Here is a 17,412-nt window from a genome sequence, read left to right on the forward strand (position 1 = left end):
CCCGCTGTGTCCGCCCCCTCGCCACATTTACAACCCACTGAACTTCATCTTACAGTCGTCAGACGACTGCAGCCGTTGTCGATATTTAAACACAGCAGTAATCGTGGCCTAAAACTGTATTTGCCTTGGTCTGCTTTTAATTCTGTGGGAAACCATTGCAGCGACGTTGATCTACAGGTCCTTCTCACTATTTGGCTGAAGTTTTGTGTAGAAACAGCCTGAATTCACACCACCCACAAGCCTGCTATGACTGATCATGTTTATCCGTCAAACTATGTGTATCCAACTCTGTATCCAAACATGCACCTTAAACCAAATTAAGTTTGAAAATATTCATTTATTTTGTCTATGATGACATATAAAACTTGTATAATTATCCTATTTCTGGATACAAAACTGGAAAGCCCCTTCAAGCCTCCAGTTTGTGTAGACATAATGAATATTTTGAAAAGCTTTTTTAGTCCGTATATCCATAGGTGAAATATGCTTTATTGTAACTTTGATTCAGTCTCTTCCTCTTCATACTGATGATGGGACACTATTGATGACTCATCGCTGCTTTCTGTTTTTTCATCTTTTGTTTCGTCTTCATTGTCCTCTGAGGTGTCCGTATCCTCACTAGACTCATCATCTTCAGGTGCACTAAATAAAGAAATGGCAGTTTGATTAACTTAGTAACCATACCCATGAAAAACAAACTAGTAATGTAAAGGTTTTTTTTTTCAGTATTTAGTATTTTACCAAAAATAAACCTAGTTTATTTTCAGTTTTTGTCAGTGTTAATAATTCATTTACTAACATACGGTGTATCACAGTCATATACAGATATACATTTAATTCCTTCCTTAGATATATGAAATGCTTACCACTGACGTCTGTTGAGATTCCTACATTCTACTCCTGAGTTAACGTCAAACGGATCTGTGAACAAGACAGATAATTGATGATCACTAAAAGCAAAACTACGTCAGAATCATGTATCGCGCTTTTCCACATTTTCCAAAAGCTACACAAAACTATTGGTCTGATTCTGCATTTCTCAATCACTACCCACATCTCTGAGATTCAAATACAGCCAAATTAATTAAAGCAAATTAACAAAACTGCAGCTGCTTCTGATTATGGATTATTTGACTTTTGAAAAAACAATATAAACAAACAATACAAGCAGCTTAGAATTATGGGTCAGTTCTCACTTCAGCATAAACTTTATTTCTTGATTACTTAAATTATTCATAACTTAAAGCTTTGGTGAATCCGACAAATAGTACAAAACCACTTTGTCTACAAAATAGACAAAATAGATTAATTTTATTTATTATGTTACACATGATTCTACCAATTTAAAGGAAAACTTTCATCTTTATAAAGTGAAATAAATACCAAACATTTTATGGCTACAAGATGGATATGCACCCGAGCCAAAACAATAAGAGCAGATGTGGGACTAAACGACTGAAGTGACTCCCAACCACCCCTGTTACATAAATATGAGGGAAAAAACAGATGAAACCCCAAAATCTTTCTCCCTTATATTACCAAACTCCTCCTCCTCTGGTTTAGATGAGAGAAACTCCTTCTCCACAGAGAGTAGCTCTTCTTCTGACTGGCAGGCAGCATAGCGATCCAGCAGATCTTTATTAAGGTCCAAGAACACTGTGCCCCACTTGAATTTCTTTAACAAAAGCAAAGCCAGTTCTTCAAAACCTGAAAAATGACAAGCACGTGTTGAGAGGTATACAACAGTTCATGAAAAGCAGTTGGGCAGACAATACAGAACACAATTTCTTCGTAAGTACAGCTATCACCTTACCTACTATGCAGAATGTAGCAGCAAAAGCCTCAACACAAGATAACTTGCAAGGCTTGCCATAGTTGACAGGGTTGGCAGCTACAAGGTATGGTAGTAACCTGGGGTGTGTTCCAACCATTTTATTGAAAGGAGTTTCCTCGAGTTTGGCCCAGGAACAATCAATCACCGCTAATCCATTTTGAGCCACAATCTCCCTGTGGATAATGGAGCTTCTTTTAACCACAAATTGTGTCATTTATATTTGACCACAAATATGGACACAATCAAGATGGAACTAAAAACATTTATTATGAACCAAAACACATTGTTATAATACACATACCAGTAGGTGCATCCTATAAATACTCACATAATTAGATCATTAATTATTATGATCATAAATTGACTTCAGTCAGCCATAAAATATGTATTATTAAATAACATTAACCAAGTATTATTGAATGCTTGGGTATATTTCCTGGCTTGACTGAAAATTGGTGTTTACATGCTAAAGTATACAGATTATTTGTAGTCTTACAGCAATTGTAATTGATACATTTTTGCCATGAAAGGTTCAACACACCTGTCTGCTGGTGTCACATACTTTGTACCCATTGGACTCAGTATGAGTCCATTGAATCTCTGATTGAGGCGAAGGTTGCGCACAAAGCCTTTGCGTACTAGCTTTCTGCCAGTACAACGTTTAGGATCACAGTGACCCAACTCCCACATGGCAAGTGGACAAGGCAGTTTAACCTGTGGGGCTTCTGCTCCTTCTTCTAAGTGAAGACTTGCTGAAAAAGAAAAAAAAAAAACGAAACCAAAAAAGCACTGTGACTGCAGGCAATATGCACATAGGATGTTGCAATAGTAATCCTACTGCAACAACACATCATCAGTAGGGTAAAACTAACTAGGATACCTACACTTTTTGCCTAATCCACAAATAAATTTACTTGCTATTTATTACTGTGGAATAAGTTAGCAGGAATTGTCCTTTAATATTTCAAACCACACAATTTATAAGAGTATGACCAGCCTGTTTCAACCTTAAAATATCAAACCATAAGGAGATATTACATTAATACACTATGGCTTTGTACAACAGGGGATAACTGTTTCGTTAAATGTAGTTATTTGTAATCAACATGTACAATGTAAGACAACCCACAAAACAACTGAACCATATTTCTGAATTAGAGATAGTTAGCGCATCATTACCTTCAAAAGCAGAGTGCATTTCTTCTGTAAAGGCCTCCAAAGATTTACCCTTCATTTTGTGCCGTTTATCTTTACTTTTATTGTCAGACCGCACAAATTTGCCCTGTTTCTTTCGTCCCATGTTGCATTCAGTGAGCTACTGTCAGATTACAGCACGCATTTAAGCCTTGTTTACTCTGACATTAGCTAGGTAGCTATCGAACTGACACTAGCATGTGAAGAATTTACCTCACAAGTAACGTTTCCTATCTTACCGACATGTACACTTAGTTGTACACTGTGAATTTACAGGGTTATACACATTTCATGATACGGCTGATATAAAGTTAGCCTCGCATTTATCCTTCACTTCTAGTTAAAACATTTACAGTTGGTTCAAACTACTATGTATCGTGGAAAGCACGTCGAAGTCCAGAAGCAAACTGCGCATGCCCACATTTGATCATATGACCTGTCACCTGACGTGTCCTGCTAAAACAGGAGATGTGGCTAAAAAACGAACAGATGTCATAGTTTATTCATTTAAAATTCAGCCATGCACTGTGTGTTCAATGGAATATTTCATTTAATAAGGTTCATAATCTCCATATGTTTTTTCGGTAAGTATTTATGTTCTCCATTGGATAGAATCTGTTTTATAAAAGTAACGCTAATGCCAAAACAGATGCGTTGTGCTGAGTCTGGCTTGTTTCTTTCACAGTAAACTGTGGATTTTGCGGTAAAATGAAGATTGTCGAGGAGCCAAACACATTTGGGTATGTTAAACAACACCATCTGTCACAGCATTGACACCTTGTTGTCATCAGATGTTTCCTGACAGTTTTTTCTTCTGCTCATAGGCTGAACAATCCTTTTCTGGTTCAGGGAAGCAGACTTCAGCCTAAAGTGACCCCATCTCCTGTGTCTGGTAAAATATGACTACATTCAACTTAATCCAGTGTTTATTTGTCCTAAACGAGTAGTTAAGTTAGTTATAGTTAGTTAATCTGTGTACTGTATGTTGTCTTATCAAGAGTTTAATTTTCGATCAAAATTACTGAATTCTTTGTTATATCGACAATAATATCTTTTTAGGCCCTGCACATCTTCATCGACTGGCAGGAAAGTGCTTCAGTCTCACAGAATCAACGTGAGTATTTTACATTTTACATCCACATAAATTACCCAATACATTTCCACTGTCTCTCTGCTTCTACCTGTTTTGTTAATGTGATTGTTGCATTGTTACATTAGAAATCTAAACACGTGCTGGGTCATTTTGCAGGTATAAATATGAATTCTGTCCATTTCACAACATCACCCAACATGAGCAGTCATTCAGGTGGAATGCCTACAGTGGGATACTGGGGTAAGATGCTTTTACGTTACATTATCTGTAATTTAGTTTTATTGCAAATATCATCAGTATGTGAGTCATTAGCAGTAAGCTGTTGTTTTTTTGTAAGACCGTGTTCCTGTTTTTTCCTCACAGGATCTGGCAGGAGTGGGAAATAGCAAACAATACATTCACAGGAATGTGGATGAGAGATGGAGATACTTGTGGAACCAGAAACAGAGAAACAAAGGTTAGCTTGATTTAAAATTTCAAAACGCCTTGTTGTTGTGTAACAGATTATCAATACCAAAGTTAAATTAAACAGACAATTCTCTAATCACCACGTTAAGTCAAAGTTATTGTCATAATTATATCAATGATATGCAGAAGTTGTGTAGATTTTTTATTTTCATGTCTTTGTAGGTGATTCTTCTCTGCAGTACTAGCAGCAAGCTTGCTCGAGTCTCAGAGCCCAGTACTTGTGTGTACTCTTTAACCTTTGAGACCCCACTTGTTTGCCATCCCCATTCTCTTTTAGGTAAGACAAAAGAACCATCTCACAGTGCAGGTCAGCACAAAATGTCAGTGGTGGTAGTGATGTCTCATCATTTGTTTGCTCTTTTAAAGTGTACCCAACTCTGACTGAGAAGCTCCAAAGGGAATGGGATGAAGCTGAGCAGGCTCGATATGACAGTGTTATTACTGATCAAGTAAGTTATTGTCTGAGGGATAATGCAGGACCCACTTATTACATGTCACGGAAAGTTTATACCACATTAAATATATTGATATATACATACAGACTTCTATGAAATAGCCCAAATACCTAGATTCAAATGCAGTGATTCAGTGTTCATTATTTATGCACTGAAAACAACAGGGTCAAATTGTCATTGCAATTGTATTAATTGATCAAAGTGTCTTGGCCATTAACATTTGTTGTATGTTTGGTACAGGGTTATAATAATCTTTTGAGGGATATATTTGAAGATGCTGGTCTCCTGAAAAGCCAAAGAGTGAAGGTCAACATGCCAGAGGCTGAAGCTAATTCAGATTCACACAACTCTTTACAAAAATGTAAAGAGGCAAGTATATATATATATACAAAAGTGTAAATACTTTTCCAAATAATTGGCTACAAAATTATTACAATACAACTCTAATGTGTGACATTATTGTTTTGAAATAGGACTTTGAAAAACAAAGAGACGAGATTGAGAGACTGCGTACTCTCCTCACTCGCCACAATATTCCCTTTGAGTCGGAACAAAGTAAGTGTACTCAACTACACTGTCTTCAGTCATTTATGTTTTGCTGTATCTTAATTGCATGTGTACTATCCCTTGTTACGTGTCACAGGTGAAGCCAATGGCACGGTGAGTGCAACAGTTAAGGATCAACACCTAAGAGGAGATAATGGCCTTATTGACGTGCAGTGAAAATCATCTGGAGCAAGTTATGATCTCCATTTAAAAGGACCTGGTTGGAATTATAACATTTAAATGGTTAGTGCTAATTTACACATGACACTGAGTGAGTCATGTGGGGATTACACATTTTTTTTAGGGTTATAACACTGAACTGTCTCTTTTCAGGACTTCAAATCATCTTGTTTACATGTTTACATTGTGTAAGCAACCAACGTCTTGAGAAATAAAAATTTTAGTTATAGTTTTGAAAGGAGGGGGGAAATGTTCAAACATTATTGCATTGGAAAACTGAAGGCCTTGTGCCAAGTAAGACACACTATGAGAAAATATCTACCAGGAATACATCTGCAAAGATGCATCTACAAAATGGTCTGGATATACATTTTATTAAGTAACTTTGATATTTTCATGTACATTTGTGTCAAACACAAAGCTGAAAGGGTTGTAAAATTTGTTAACAGATGTGTGGTGCTATTAATGTGTGTGGCTTCATACAGTGACAATAAAGTATTATGAATTATTGATATTTTAGGAATCCAGGAAGTGAAGGTCACCACTGTTAGTAGAGAGACTCAGTTTCCTTCCTGTCAGACGTTTCTAATCTAAATTAAGACACAGAACATGCAATGCATGAGGTCTACATTCTACTGTGGTTCTCTACTTACATGTGCCACCTAGGTAGAGTTCAGCCCCACCTATGTATCTGTTTTTGGCCTTAGAGGTGATATGTATTATGGTCACATACAGTAATTGGTTACATTACTATCAGTACTGTTAGTGACTGATCACTACCAGACACCATCCAGAAGAGAAATGGAAAGTAATGAGACAGAAAATGTCTTAGACACATGAATAAGCAAATATGTGAGTAATACACATGATTTAATCACAACTATAACAAAATATGATATAAAAACAGTTATAGTCTGAGCCAGAGATCAGGGCAATCATTCAGTCCAAAGGTCAACAAACAGGTTTCAGTCCTTTTCCTGGTGGATATTAGAAGATCTTATAGGGGTGGGGGTCAGGAAAGCAGCTGGATAACCTCTCTGGCTCTGTGCGCCCTCTGCTGGACAACAACGTCGTCTGGTGCTTTTCCGGATTCTTCAACCAGAGCTAAGGCTTTCTGCACTGTTGTGTCCCTCGCCCCTCCACAGAGCCCCTCGAGGTACTGCAGCAGCACGGAGAACTTCTCATCTGGAATCTTAGAAACACATTTTTTAACTCATTTTTTTGCCTTTATCTTGTCCATTAATTCACATATAATGAATGTATGAATATGGAAGCATACAAATTAATATAAATGTGTGGAATGATTAATTTAAAGTAGCTGTACATGAGTACAAATCTTCTTTGAATGTAATTCAGTACAAACACATTGGTAGTGGAACTTTGATCAATTGGGTGAAACTGATGCAAAATAAATAATATAGGAATATGTTTTGAAAACAACTGTCATTTTAGCCTTATTTCACAAAAGTGTTCAAGGCGTGTCATAAAACATTTTGAATGGAGAATTGAGAGTGGGTCTCCCTTTTCATAAAATAGCCACCTTACCTTTTCGGAGTTGAACATGTGCTGCAATAACCACGTCTGCCTGGTCTTCTGGAACTTCCAGCATGTTCGATTTTCTGCCCAACTGCAAAGACAAAACCACTTTAGGTTGCAGGTGTGGGCTGTGATACTACATCAGTTAACTCTTGCAAAAGGCAGATACTGTCTGTACAGCAGATGGAAAACATGGTAAACAAATAGCATTTCAGTAAATACATTGAAATACAATATCTGACTCTTACAATGCTTGACTGGGGATCTATCAGAAAGATGCTGGTACTTTCGCCTCCCATATACATACAGTAACAAGAGCGATAACAAAACCAACAACTTAGGGGGAAAACCAGCCATCTAGTGTTTCAACAAATTCACAAGACAGAGGATAATCAAAGTGAAAATGCAACATGTCCTGATTATAAATTCCTAAATATGACAACATTTCTCAAACTCAGTGCTCCATGTTTGTAAAACATCACCTTCTGTTATGTTTACTGTCAAGCTGAGATCACCCTGACATCCTCATTTATTTTCAACCTTTAGAAAATTCCCCTTTCAGAGCCACAGCATATCATTTTGTTTTTACAGGACTGAGTAGTAGTCTATACGCCTAATAAAGTGAACCGGATATGTTAAATTGGTAGCGTTTCTCTTTCAGATCAAATTTAACTCATAAATCATTACTCGACACCAAAAACAACGAGTAACACCAGAAAGATAACGAATCATTGACAACAAAAACACAGCACTATTAGTGTCACCAAAGTTGTATTGTTTTCAGAGCAGGATTAAACTGTCTTATTATGTGTCCTCCTGTGTTGTTGTTGAGAAGTCTTATTAGAAACATTTGGCATTGTTAATATATTTTGGGATGGCAGGAAGTGACAGACAAGAGGTCATCAACACATTGGCTCTTACCACATGAGGTAATCTAAGGCCTGCTGAGGTGCAGTGGCTCCACACACTTCAGTTTTATGCTGGGTCACTCCTGCAGCTTTGAGCCTCTTCTTCTCTTCCTTTTTCAGGATTTTCTTCATCTTCCTTTCCAGGACCCGCTTCTCCTCCAGACTCAAGTCCTGCTCTCCCTCCAGACTGTGTGTCTCTCCTGGGTGACTGGGTGGATCTGAAAACTGTAACACCAAAGCAAAACAAACGCTCATGGGTGTTATCTACGGACAGAGCTTCCTTTTTAGACCTTTATCATCATCTGTGTTCATGTAAAACTATTGTAAAACATCCACAAATTCCTCACACTTTGATTACAAGATATGAAACAGTTTTCAATAATTTCACTGTTTTGTGTTTATTACATTACATGTTTGCATTTTTCAATGTCTCAAATAAGTTTCATTTCAACTGACTGTAAAACAAATGTGACATTTTGTAGAGCTGCAGTGTGAAGGCAAATGAAAGCCAAGCGCACATTTTGGGTTTAGATCACTTCCTGTTGCACTGCAGCTTAGAGGGACGTTTCCTATAGCATATGAGGTCAACAGCAGTTTTATTCTATGTGGTAAAGTCTACTGGGTGCACAACATCCCTTTAGCACTGCAGTGTTTATAAATAATCACCTGTATAAATAAATTTTTTGAGAAATCATATGCACAAGCCACAGATTTCAGTTTCAAGCCAGAAACCTTTCTGAAGATTGATACTGAATTTGTTTTTACCCCTTTTGCCTGCAGTATAACTGGTGTCTTTTCAAAATAAAGAATTAAGTTACAGCTGTTTTATTCCTGGAGCCAGAAACCACAGCTCAGCCTAAACCTAAACACTGCATTTAACTCTCAGGAGAAGTTAAACAGAGGATGCAGTATGTTCTCTGATTGAACAGAATCATTTAGCGCAGTGACGAGAAAAAAAAGGGAAGGGGTGGAAAAGATTTTGATCACATGGCCACAAAGTCATTCTGAAAGTATGCTCTTGGGGTACAGCCCACAGAAATAAAAAAGCCCTTAGCGGTGAGCAGTCGTGCCTGTGCAACTAGCATCAATTTCAGAGCTTTGAATTCAATCTGCAGCATCGAGCTGGTGGATACAATACGGGAGAGAAGCAACAAAGACAACATCAGAAATGGTAAGTGGAAATGTATTTTTCACTGAGCAGGCAGTTCCTCATAAAGGAGCAGACAAAGCCTGGCCTACAGTGACGCACAGTCATAGAAAATATTATAGAAAGTAAACTACTGTTATTTGTAGTTAGCACTATACGTATATTAATGTTTTATACTGAGCTCTGGTTAAACACAATTTTGAGTTGAGCTTTCAGGAAGGAAATGTGCTACAGTATATGTTGAAACAATATGTTCCTGTGGAAAACCCATTAAATGAGTCACTAGGTCAATGTTGGTAAATACTATTGAAAATGGATTAAAATAGCTGATAAGTGTGTTTATTTCCAGGCAGTGTTACTTTTAATATTATATTGCAACTTGCTTTTGTGCTCTATACCGAAGCTGTTTTATAAAAAGTAAATGCCCACACCCAAATAATTCCAACAACGATTCCGGACGGTTCACTAGATTTTTGTTCACCATGGGAGAAAATGCTCCTAAAATAGATAGTGATAGAAACAAAACTTCATCTGTAGGTGTTTTCTCTTTTGTTTTTCCAGTTTAATAACAGCACTCCACCATCACTCTCCAATACCTCTACCACCATCATGATCAACTCTACCAGCATCATGATCAACTCTACCAGCATCATGATCAACTCTACCATGATGAACCTGTCCACATCAGGAGTCACCCCGACTTTTCCATTAGAAATTGAAGCCAATGACATAACTTCAAGAGCAAACTATGTCTACAGTTTCTTTGCAAGTCTGGGTTTCATCGCAGGTTGTTTCCTGCTCTACAGCTTCATTCAGACCTACAGAGCTCAGAGACGACTGGCCTGGCTTGACTGTCTGCTCTGGGTCTTTTGTGGCCTTCAGCTGCTGCTCTTGCTCCTCTCCCTGCATGCTGTGGCCTATAGACCTGCATACCTGATGACCACAGCTCTGGGCTGTGCTACTCTCTCCTTCTTCATCAACACAGCCTCTCTGTGCAGCCTCTTGGTCTTAGTGCTCATGGCTTATGTCCTAACCTTTGATCCACCATCCCACGCCCTGCTGCGGAAGCGAGGGGTTTGTGCAGCTTTGGTAATCATGTCTTCTGTTCTGATCTCCCTACTGCTGGCTGGACTACGTGGACCCAGGGATGATCTGCAGAATATGACTGAATGTATTATGGATGCAAATAGTGGTGGTGTTTTGTATGCAGCCGCTAAGTTGTGTCTGGCTTTTTTAATTCCCTACAGCATCCAAATGGGACTTCTGATTTTTGGCTGTGTCCGGCAGTGGAAATGTAAAGGACGTTTTCTTTCTGGCTCTGAGGAGGGTCCCATGTTCCTGTCAGTCACTGCTGTCACGTTTTTCTGCCTTCTCTTCTACAATGTGGTGCTAGTGAGAGGAGCACAATTACAGACAAACGCGAAGCAGAACCCTCTTCAGAGTGCTTTTCAGAGTGTGTCTGAATTTGTATTGTTCTCAGCCAGCAGTGCCAGTCTTCTGATCATGCTGGTCATGCACAGACCGTGTCGGGACAGTCTCCATGGAGTGGTTCGTCAGCTGAGGCACTGCTGTCGGAGTCCAGGGCACACACCGACCAACAGAAACATCATAGCTCCACAGATTGAGATAACAGACACACTGCAGGACATGGAGTCATAGAGGACCAAAACTGTTCTGATGGATTTCATTGAAGACTTTTTAGATCTGATGTATGAAGATATCCATTTCTTAATGCAGGTTTTTAGATGCTTTGGCATTTCTACAATTTATGTGTCTGTTAATGTTTTTTATAGCATACATGGATTCGTTTTAGTGCAACCATTTTTTTTTCAATTTTTGTATATATTTATTTAAAAAAACAAAATAAAAGCTATCATCAACAATATTATTAAGATCACAGACCTGTAAAAAGCTATGCAACTCCCAGAAATCCACGTAAACACACTGCTGCCGCTACATGGAGATTATCCCTGTCCGTCCTTCATTTTGTTTTGTGTAAATTTGTTGATTGTTAATTTCCCCTGGCTCCCATATTTATATATTTTAACATTATACAATAGTGTATATTGTATACATAGTAATGTTCAAACTTCAGGGCCAGTGTTGATGAATTGGCTCCATGTTACAACTAGCCTTAAGTATTTATACAACAAAAAATACATATATTCAAATGCAAATACACAGCATAAAGTCTTCATGTTGTAGTTGTATAGTGTAAAAATAAAAGTGAATGTATCATGAAAAATGTAGTTTTTGTGTCTGGTTAAAAAGACATAATTTGTGTGTGTGTGTGTGTGTGTGTGCACTCCCACATGGCGTGTTTGGTATCTGCTTTAAGTGGTGGGTGTTACACATAACACTTCTCTGGACTAATGTGAAATCAGCTTTCACCACCAAACGACAGGAAGGACCAGAAAGACGACAAGACAACGAGAGTGCAGAGACACTTAGGTAAGTTAAAGCTATTTTACTTTAGTGTCTGTAGTATAAATTCATTTAAAAGGTAACTGACTTAGTGTTTTATAGTTTATGCAGATGTAAAATAAATTTGACTTTAAACCTCCAGACAGTCACCTGATAATAATATTACAGTTCTGTATCCCCGTAATAAACTTCTAAACACAAACAGGCATAGAAGTACTAATATATATTTACTTTAATGAAAATTATCTTGATCTTTACTGTGATTTTTTTTCCAAACTAAAATAATCCTGACTTTTTTTCTAAGACAAAAAAATCGTAGCACAGACAATGATAAATTAAGGTAATAAATTTTTTTGTTTTTTTATTTATTTTAGTTAAATTTTAAGACTTTTTTTTTTAGTTTGTCATTATGGGTTACTGAGTGGTGATGGCAGCTCACAGACTGTATCTGTATCCATTGTACTGTATCTGGTGCAGCTTGAGAGGAACTGCCAGGAAGAATGGGAAAAACTGTCCAAATCCAGCTGTGTAACATTTCTAGAGATCAAAGCTGTAATAACTGCCAAACAGGTCTCTACGCAGCTCTCAATAAGTTCTTCAAAATGTTTACATATGAGATATTTTAGTATTTCTTTTTGTAAATTTGCAAAAAATCTCAAATATATTTAAACTTTGTAATTAAGTGTTATTGAGGTTTTTACTATATAGAAATTTTATAAATTCAAAATCTTATCTGTAACACAATACAGCAGTGAAGGGCTCTGAATACTTTCTGAAGGTCCTGTTAACAGTATGGACTGTTGTCAAATTTAGTTCTCTATTGCCTAAGTGCACTGAATTTCAGCCTAAACAATGTCTTATATCTAAAAGTAAGGAAGCTGAAAACAAGCAGTTGACCCACTGAGCTTTTCCTCTCTGTCTAGAACAAACAGTGGACATCAGCTCTTCTGTTTCTCCAAGACGACCGCAGTGCATAAAGAGGAAACAGATGGCACCTCAGTCTCCAAAGGGGCTAACGGCCCTCGGAAAATTAACATGTATGAAAACCTAATGGTTAGCTACCACAAACACCAGCTCGACACAAGAGTGTGGACAGGACAATGTACATGGAGTACAGAGTCGTCACAGAATATAACTCCACTGTACAGCTAAACGGCACACATGTAGTGGTGACTGCAGATTTTCTGCAGGCAGAATCAGTAAATCATCAGCTTTACATTATCGGCCTCACCCTCTCCAGCCTCTACACCATATTCCTGTTCCCTGTTGGCTTCATTGGAAACATACTCATCCTAGTGGTCAACCTGGTCCACAGAGGCAGCTTGTCAGCCCCGGACCTGTACTTTGTGAACCTGGCTGTGGCCGATCTGGTCCTTGTGGCTGACTCTCTGATTGAGGTGTTCAATCTGAAGCAGGGATACTACGACAAGACCAGCCTCTGTACCTTTATGAATCTTTTCCAGCAAGTTAACATGTACAGCAGTGTCTTCTTCTTAACTTGGATGAGCTATGACCGATATATTGTACTCACTGGATTCAAGGGTCGCAGCATGCCACGTGCACGCCTCATCTGCTGCCTCATCTGGACGTCTTCGTCCTTGCTAACCCTGCTGCCTTTTGCAATAGCTCAAATGCAACATGCTGGAGAACTCTACTTCTGCTTTGCCAACATGTCTCAGATTCTGTGGCTGGAGGTGATGCTCGGGTTCTTGATGCCTTTCTGCATCCTGGGACTGTGCTACTGGAAAATAGCAAAAGTGCTCCTACGTAGCCAAAGGGAGCAACGTGGCCCCCAGCAGAGGCCTTGCAGGCACAAAGCTCTGTGCATGATCTCAGCAGCTGTGTTAGTATTCTTCCTCTGCTGGCTTCCAGAGAATGTATTCGTCAGTGTTCACCTTGTGAGAGGTAACACAGACAGCAGCACACTGTGGCAGGACTACCCTCTGACAGGTCATGCTGTGAGACTGGCAGCCTTTTCTAACAGCTGCCTGAACCCACTTATCTACAGCTTCCTTGGCGAGACCTTCCAGGTTAAAATGAGGCTTTTCCTCCAGCAGAAGAGCAGATGGACTAACCACAGGTCAACCTCTAGAAAATCCAGCTATGTACCAGCTTCAAACACATGTAGACATCTAATATGTGACAGACCAAGTCAGTTTACACATTTAGGCTCCAAGAACCTCTCACAATCTGTTATACTACACTCAAATAAAAACCAACTGCACACAATATGTCACACAGATAATGTGACAAATGTTTGTACCATATCCATAAAGACAGTCAATAAAAGTTGGACAATATAAAACTACATCATGTGTTGTGGAAACTCTCAATGGTCAATTGGTTATTTAAACTTTAACTACGGTAATTAACTAGCTTTTGACTGAGCCCAGCTCACTACACAGAAAAGCTAGCAAAATAAAATGAAAACATTTTAAGCAGTCAGCATTCTTACCTCACTTTGCTGTGTCATTTGTTTCTTTTTGAGTTTCTTGTCCTTTATATGTTTTTTATCTCCTTCTGTGACTGGTGCATGAGGAATCTGTGCTGGAACCTCCTGAATGAAATAAACAGTCAGTATTTACAGTAGCAAGGAGTTTTCGGTTTAGCTAAAACACATATGGATACCGAGGACTGTGCTACTCACCTCTACCTGTATCTTTTTTCTTTTCTTTTTTACTTCAGCATCCATCACTTGTTCTGCATTAACCTCTTTGGCAATTGCACTCGGCTTCTTCCTTTTAGAAAGATTTGACTCCGACTTCAAAGATTTGTCTTTGGCCATGACACAACTTACTCCTAAAAACAAAAGAAAACGATGTGTGTTGAAGAGAAAGAGAAATGAACACAGAGAAGTATTAAATGGATTTCCAATAATAGGGGGTACTATGTGCAAATGTGTGACGGTTTAACATATTTAATTTACTTTTATAAGCATTTGGGACACTAACATAGGCAAACAGAAAAACACATTCACCTTCAACAAAAATAAGAATAATGAAAACACGTATAACTGCGTACAAATTAACTCATTCAGTTCACAGTTAGTCTGCTTTTGCTGGTGGCCTGAATATGTCTCTGGCTATTTGTAAAAACACTAATGCTGCTGGGTAGCGCAGTTTCCACAGCCGCCAGAAAAAATGCTATAGTCACTAAAACGTGTTTTTGGACGAAACATGACTTTTATCACTCTGTGCTTTTGTCAAATTAAAAACTTACTCAGGCTGTGAAGAAAACGTGCGAACAGCTCACAAGCGCGGAACCTCAACAGGAAGTGATGTCGCCAGAGTCAAACGTGATTGGACGATGGTTTTCTCCGCTTTGTGATTGGTCAACGCTTGTGAGCGATTCAAAGAACCTCGGTGTAAAAAAAACAACAGTTCCTTGAACGTCGCTGACGTAATAGACAAACAATCGAAACAGAAAAATGTTAATTCAGAAATCAGTGTTTTATTATGTGATGTAACATATGCCAAATGGCCCAATAATCAAATGGTCGATCGATAAAAAAAAAACGAATTATCCTTTTAAGCAAAAATGCCCAAATTCGGTATTTGCTGCTCAGCTTCTCAAACATGAGGTTCTGATGTCTTTGGTCATTATACACAATAGTAAAATAAATGTCAGGCAAAGCAAGATATTGATCTATCAATTATGACTAGACTCACATTTTGGAGACAGAACTACCTCCAAAATGCATCAATCCACAACACAACTGGTAGCTAAAATCATCAGATGTGCAAAAGTGAATACATAGTTAAATAAAAGCACAATAGTTAGTTGCATGACACGTTTGTGTTACCAAGTACTAGAGTATAGTTTTCTTCTGTGTTTGATGAAACATCCTCACAAATTTGAGGACATCCCTCTACACGTAAGCGGAACGTTCAAACGTTCAAGTCAGAAAGAGCGGCACCGGAAGAGATTCAAGGTTGCACACGCATGGTTACATGACCTAACCAGAGAGCATTTGAGAAGAAAACCTTCAGTTTCATTGACTTAACGTGTTGTGTGCAGTAAGATGATCAGTTGTCCGAAATGTCTTTAACAGTACGACGAGTTTTTGCCGGTCTCACACGAGTATCTTTAAGTGGAGGGATATTAATCCATAAAGCTGCCCCGACCGTGAGGTGAGTACAAATCCGGGATGGGCTAATGGAAAGCATGCAGATGAGGATAAGTGACAAATTTAACTTAATATGATTCAAAATCATTTTTAAAAAACGTGCAAACTGCTACTGGTGTTCGTCAAAAAAAAAAAAAAACGTATAATACCAGCTACCAGCAAATTATTTTGTCTTTCTAACAAGGAAATATCACATGGTGTTATATTAGTACAAGATGCAAACAAATGTGTTTATTTATGTGTACTCATACTTATTAGAGCCTTTCTGTGTGCGTGTGAAAATATTGTGATATCGTGAATATAAATTATTAAAATTAATTATACAGGACTGAAAATTAAGGATAAAAAAGGGTAACTGTGTGATTCCGATGTTAAGTAACATTTGTATTATTATAAACTCTCCTCAATGCACCTCCAGGATTTGTCTCTACATTTTCACTAAATTATATCTGATCAGCTGTGGAGACACACATTTAAATTTAAATTGATGTGAACAATACTTAAAAACAAACGGCTAGACTTTAGGGCAATACCATGACCGAAATAGTTCTATCCTTACATTTGATGATTGTATAATAGTGATGTTATATCAGTCATAATATTGGTTTATGTATAGGCCAAAGTTACAAAACAACAATATTGGGTGAAAGTACCCATTGAGTATTACTGTGTTAATTTTGTTAGCAGTGTTTTAGTTACTTTCCTCCCCTACAGTCAAAGTCTTCACCGATTTTCTTTATCAACAGATTTAATAGTGTGCGGCTCCTAGCTCTGAGCTCTCAGAGATCAGCCAGGTCCAAGAAGTCCACAGATGGCGAAGAGAACAATAACAAGCCCATCAAGTTCTCAACCAGTAAAGCCAGTCACCGGACCTGGAAAGTCGACCGCTCCATGGGGAGTGAGTTTCAGCGGCCCTTGTGGAAAGTTCTTTCCATCAGCCTGTTAGCCACTGCCTTCCTCCTGTGGTGCACACTGAGACACAATACAAACATTGATACACACCTGCAGATGCAGCTGCATGAGCATTTACCAAGTTTGCTTTCAGATGAAGAGGAAGCAGAAACAAAAAATAAACCAAGTTAACTAATGAGGAACTTTTGTACATAATCCAGGCTGTATTTAATGTGGGATGTGTTGCAGACTGTGGCATTAATTTGTTTTGACAGTGTTGGATTTGGAGTCATGAATCCGTCCATTGCTGTAGTCTTTTTCCTCAGAATAAAAAAATAAATATGGATTGTTTAACATACACATGGCCTTTTCAAGATTACAACTGTACCAGATCAAGTGGATTAAAATGCCTTGAGCCAATCAACTGCAGTGCAATTTGTAAAACCTTTCTTGCTGTTCTGTTCATCTTAACAGTACAAGTCTCAGTACTCAGCTTGCTTTTTAAAATCAGAGTTGCATACTGAAGTTGACAACTGAATATACACTAACCTACAAAACCTGTTATTGCTAGGAGATATTAGACTGAAGCATGGTGTTTAAACAATGGATA

The 17,412-nt window shown here is 38.2% G+C and overlaps 6 protein-coding genes across 7 annotated transcripts; 4 read left to right on the top strand and 2 right to left on the bottom strand.

Moving 5' to 3' along the window:
• Positions 1-317: 317 nt before the first annotated feature.
• tsr3 (TSR3 ribosome maturation factor) lies at positions 318-3,434 on the bottom strand. Its single transcript, XM_026351124.1, has 6 exons — positions 3,014-3,434; positions 2,376-2,586; positions 1,814-2,007; positions 1,540-1,707; positions 867-921; positions 318-642 (listed from the first exon to the last, which is right to left on the bottom strand). Exons 1-6 carry the CDS (start codon positions 3,132-3,134, stop codon positions 489-491), a joined length of 903 nt encoding a protein of 300 aa, XP_026206909.1. The 5' UTR covers positions 3,135-3,434; the 3' UTR covers positions 318-488.
• Positions 3,435-3,471: 37 nt separating this feature from the next.
• On the top strand, positions 3,472-6,284 carry gnptg (N-acetylglucosamine-1-phosphate transferase subunit gamma). Of its 2 annotated transcripts, XR_003298284.1 has the most exons (12): positions 3,472-3,612; positions 3,714-3,768; positions 3,853-3,920; positions 4,088-4,142; positions 4,278-4,361; positions 4,485-4,578; positions 4,752-4,866; positions 4,956-5,038; positions 5,285-5,413; positions 5,518-5,599; positions 5,688-5,833; positions 5,924-6,284. XR_003298284.1 is itself a non-coding variant. In XM_026351120.1 (11 exons), exons 1-11 carry the CDS (start codon positions 3,549-3,551, stop codon positions 5,765-5,767), a joined length of 909 nt encoding a protein of 302 aa, XP_026206905.1. In that variant the 5' UTR covers positions 3,472-3,548; the 3' UTR covers positions 5,768-6,284. The 2 variants fall into 2 exon arrangements, 1 of the variants encoding a protein (XP_026206905.1); XM_026351120.1 differs by having other exon boundaries at positions 5,688-6,284.
• Positions 6,285-6,611: 327 nt separating this feature from the next.
• On the bottom strand, positions 6,612-15,065 carry LOC113156176 (uncharacterized protein C7orf50). Its single transcript, XM_026351131.1, has 6 exons — positions 15,005-15,065; positions 14,433-14,584; positions 14,241-14,342; positions 8,228-8,439; positions 7,316-7,397; positions 6,612-6,962 (listed from the first exon to the last, which is right to left on the bottom strand). The coding sequence occupies exons 2-6, from the start codon at positions 14,568-14,570 to the stop codon at positions 6,783-6,785; spliced, it is 714 nt and encodes a 237-aa protein (XP_026206916.1). The 5' UTR covers positions 14,571-14,584; positions 15,005-15,065; the 3' UTR covers positions 6,612-6,782.
• On the top strand, positions 8,446-11,595 carry LOC113156163. Its single transcript, XM_026351114.1, has 2 exons — positions 8,446-9,385; positions 9,923-11,595. Exons 1-2 carry the CDS (start codon positions 9,383-9,385, stop codon positions 11,018-11,020), a joined length of 1,101 nt encoding a protein of 366 aa, XP_026206899.1. The 5' UTR covers positions 8,446-9,382; the 3' UTR covers positions 11,021-11,595.
• LOC113156157 (G-protein coupled estrogen receptor 1-like) lies at positions 11,687-14,093 on the top strand. Its single transcript, XM_026351105.1, has 2 exons — positions 11,687-11,812; positions 12,709-14,093. Exon 2 carries the CDS (start codon positions 12,886-12,888, stop codon positions 14,086-14,088), a length of 1,203 nt encoding a protein of 400 aa, XP_026206890.1. The 5' UTR covers positions 11,687-11,812; positions 12,709-12,885; the 3' UTR covers positions 14,089-14,093.
• Positions 15,066-15,692: 627 nt separating the features above from the next.
• c19h16orf91 (chromosome 19 C16orf91 homolog) lies at positions 15,693-17,222 on the top strand. The gene is made up of 2 exons (XM_026351141.1): positions 15,693-15,915; positions 16,658-17,222. The coding sequence occupies exons 1-2, from the start codon at positions 15,824-15,826 to the stop codon at positions 16,992-16,994; spliced, it is 429 nt and encodes a 142-aa protein (XP_026206926.1). The 5' UTR covers positions 15,693-15,823; the 3' UTR covers positions 16,995-17,222.
• Positions 17,223-17,412: the final 190 nt, after the last annotated feature.

The sequence above is a fragment of the Anabas testudineus genome, chromosome 19, assembly GCF_900324465.2.
Source record: "Anabas testudineus chromosome 19, fAnaTes1.2, whole genome shotgun sequence".
Classification (NCBI taxonomy): domain Eukaryota; kingdom Metazoa; phylum Chordata; class Actinopteri; order Anabantiformes; family Anabantidae; genus Anabas; species Anabas testudineus.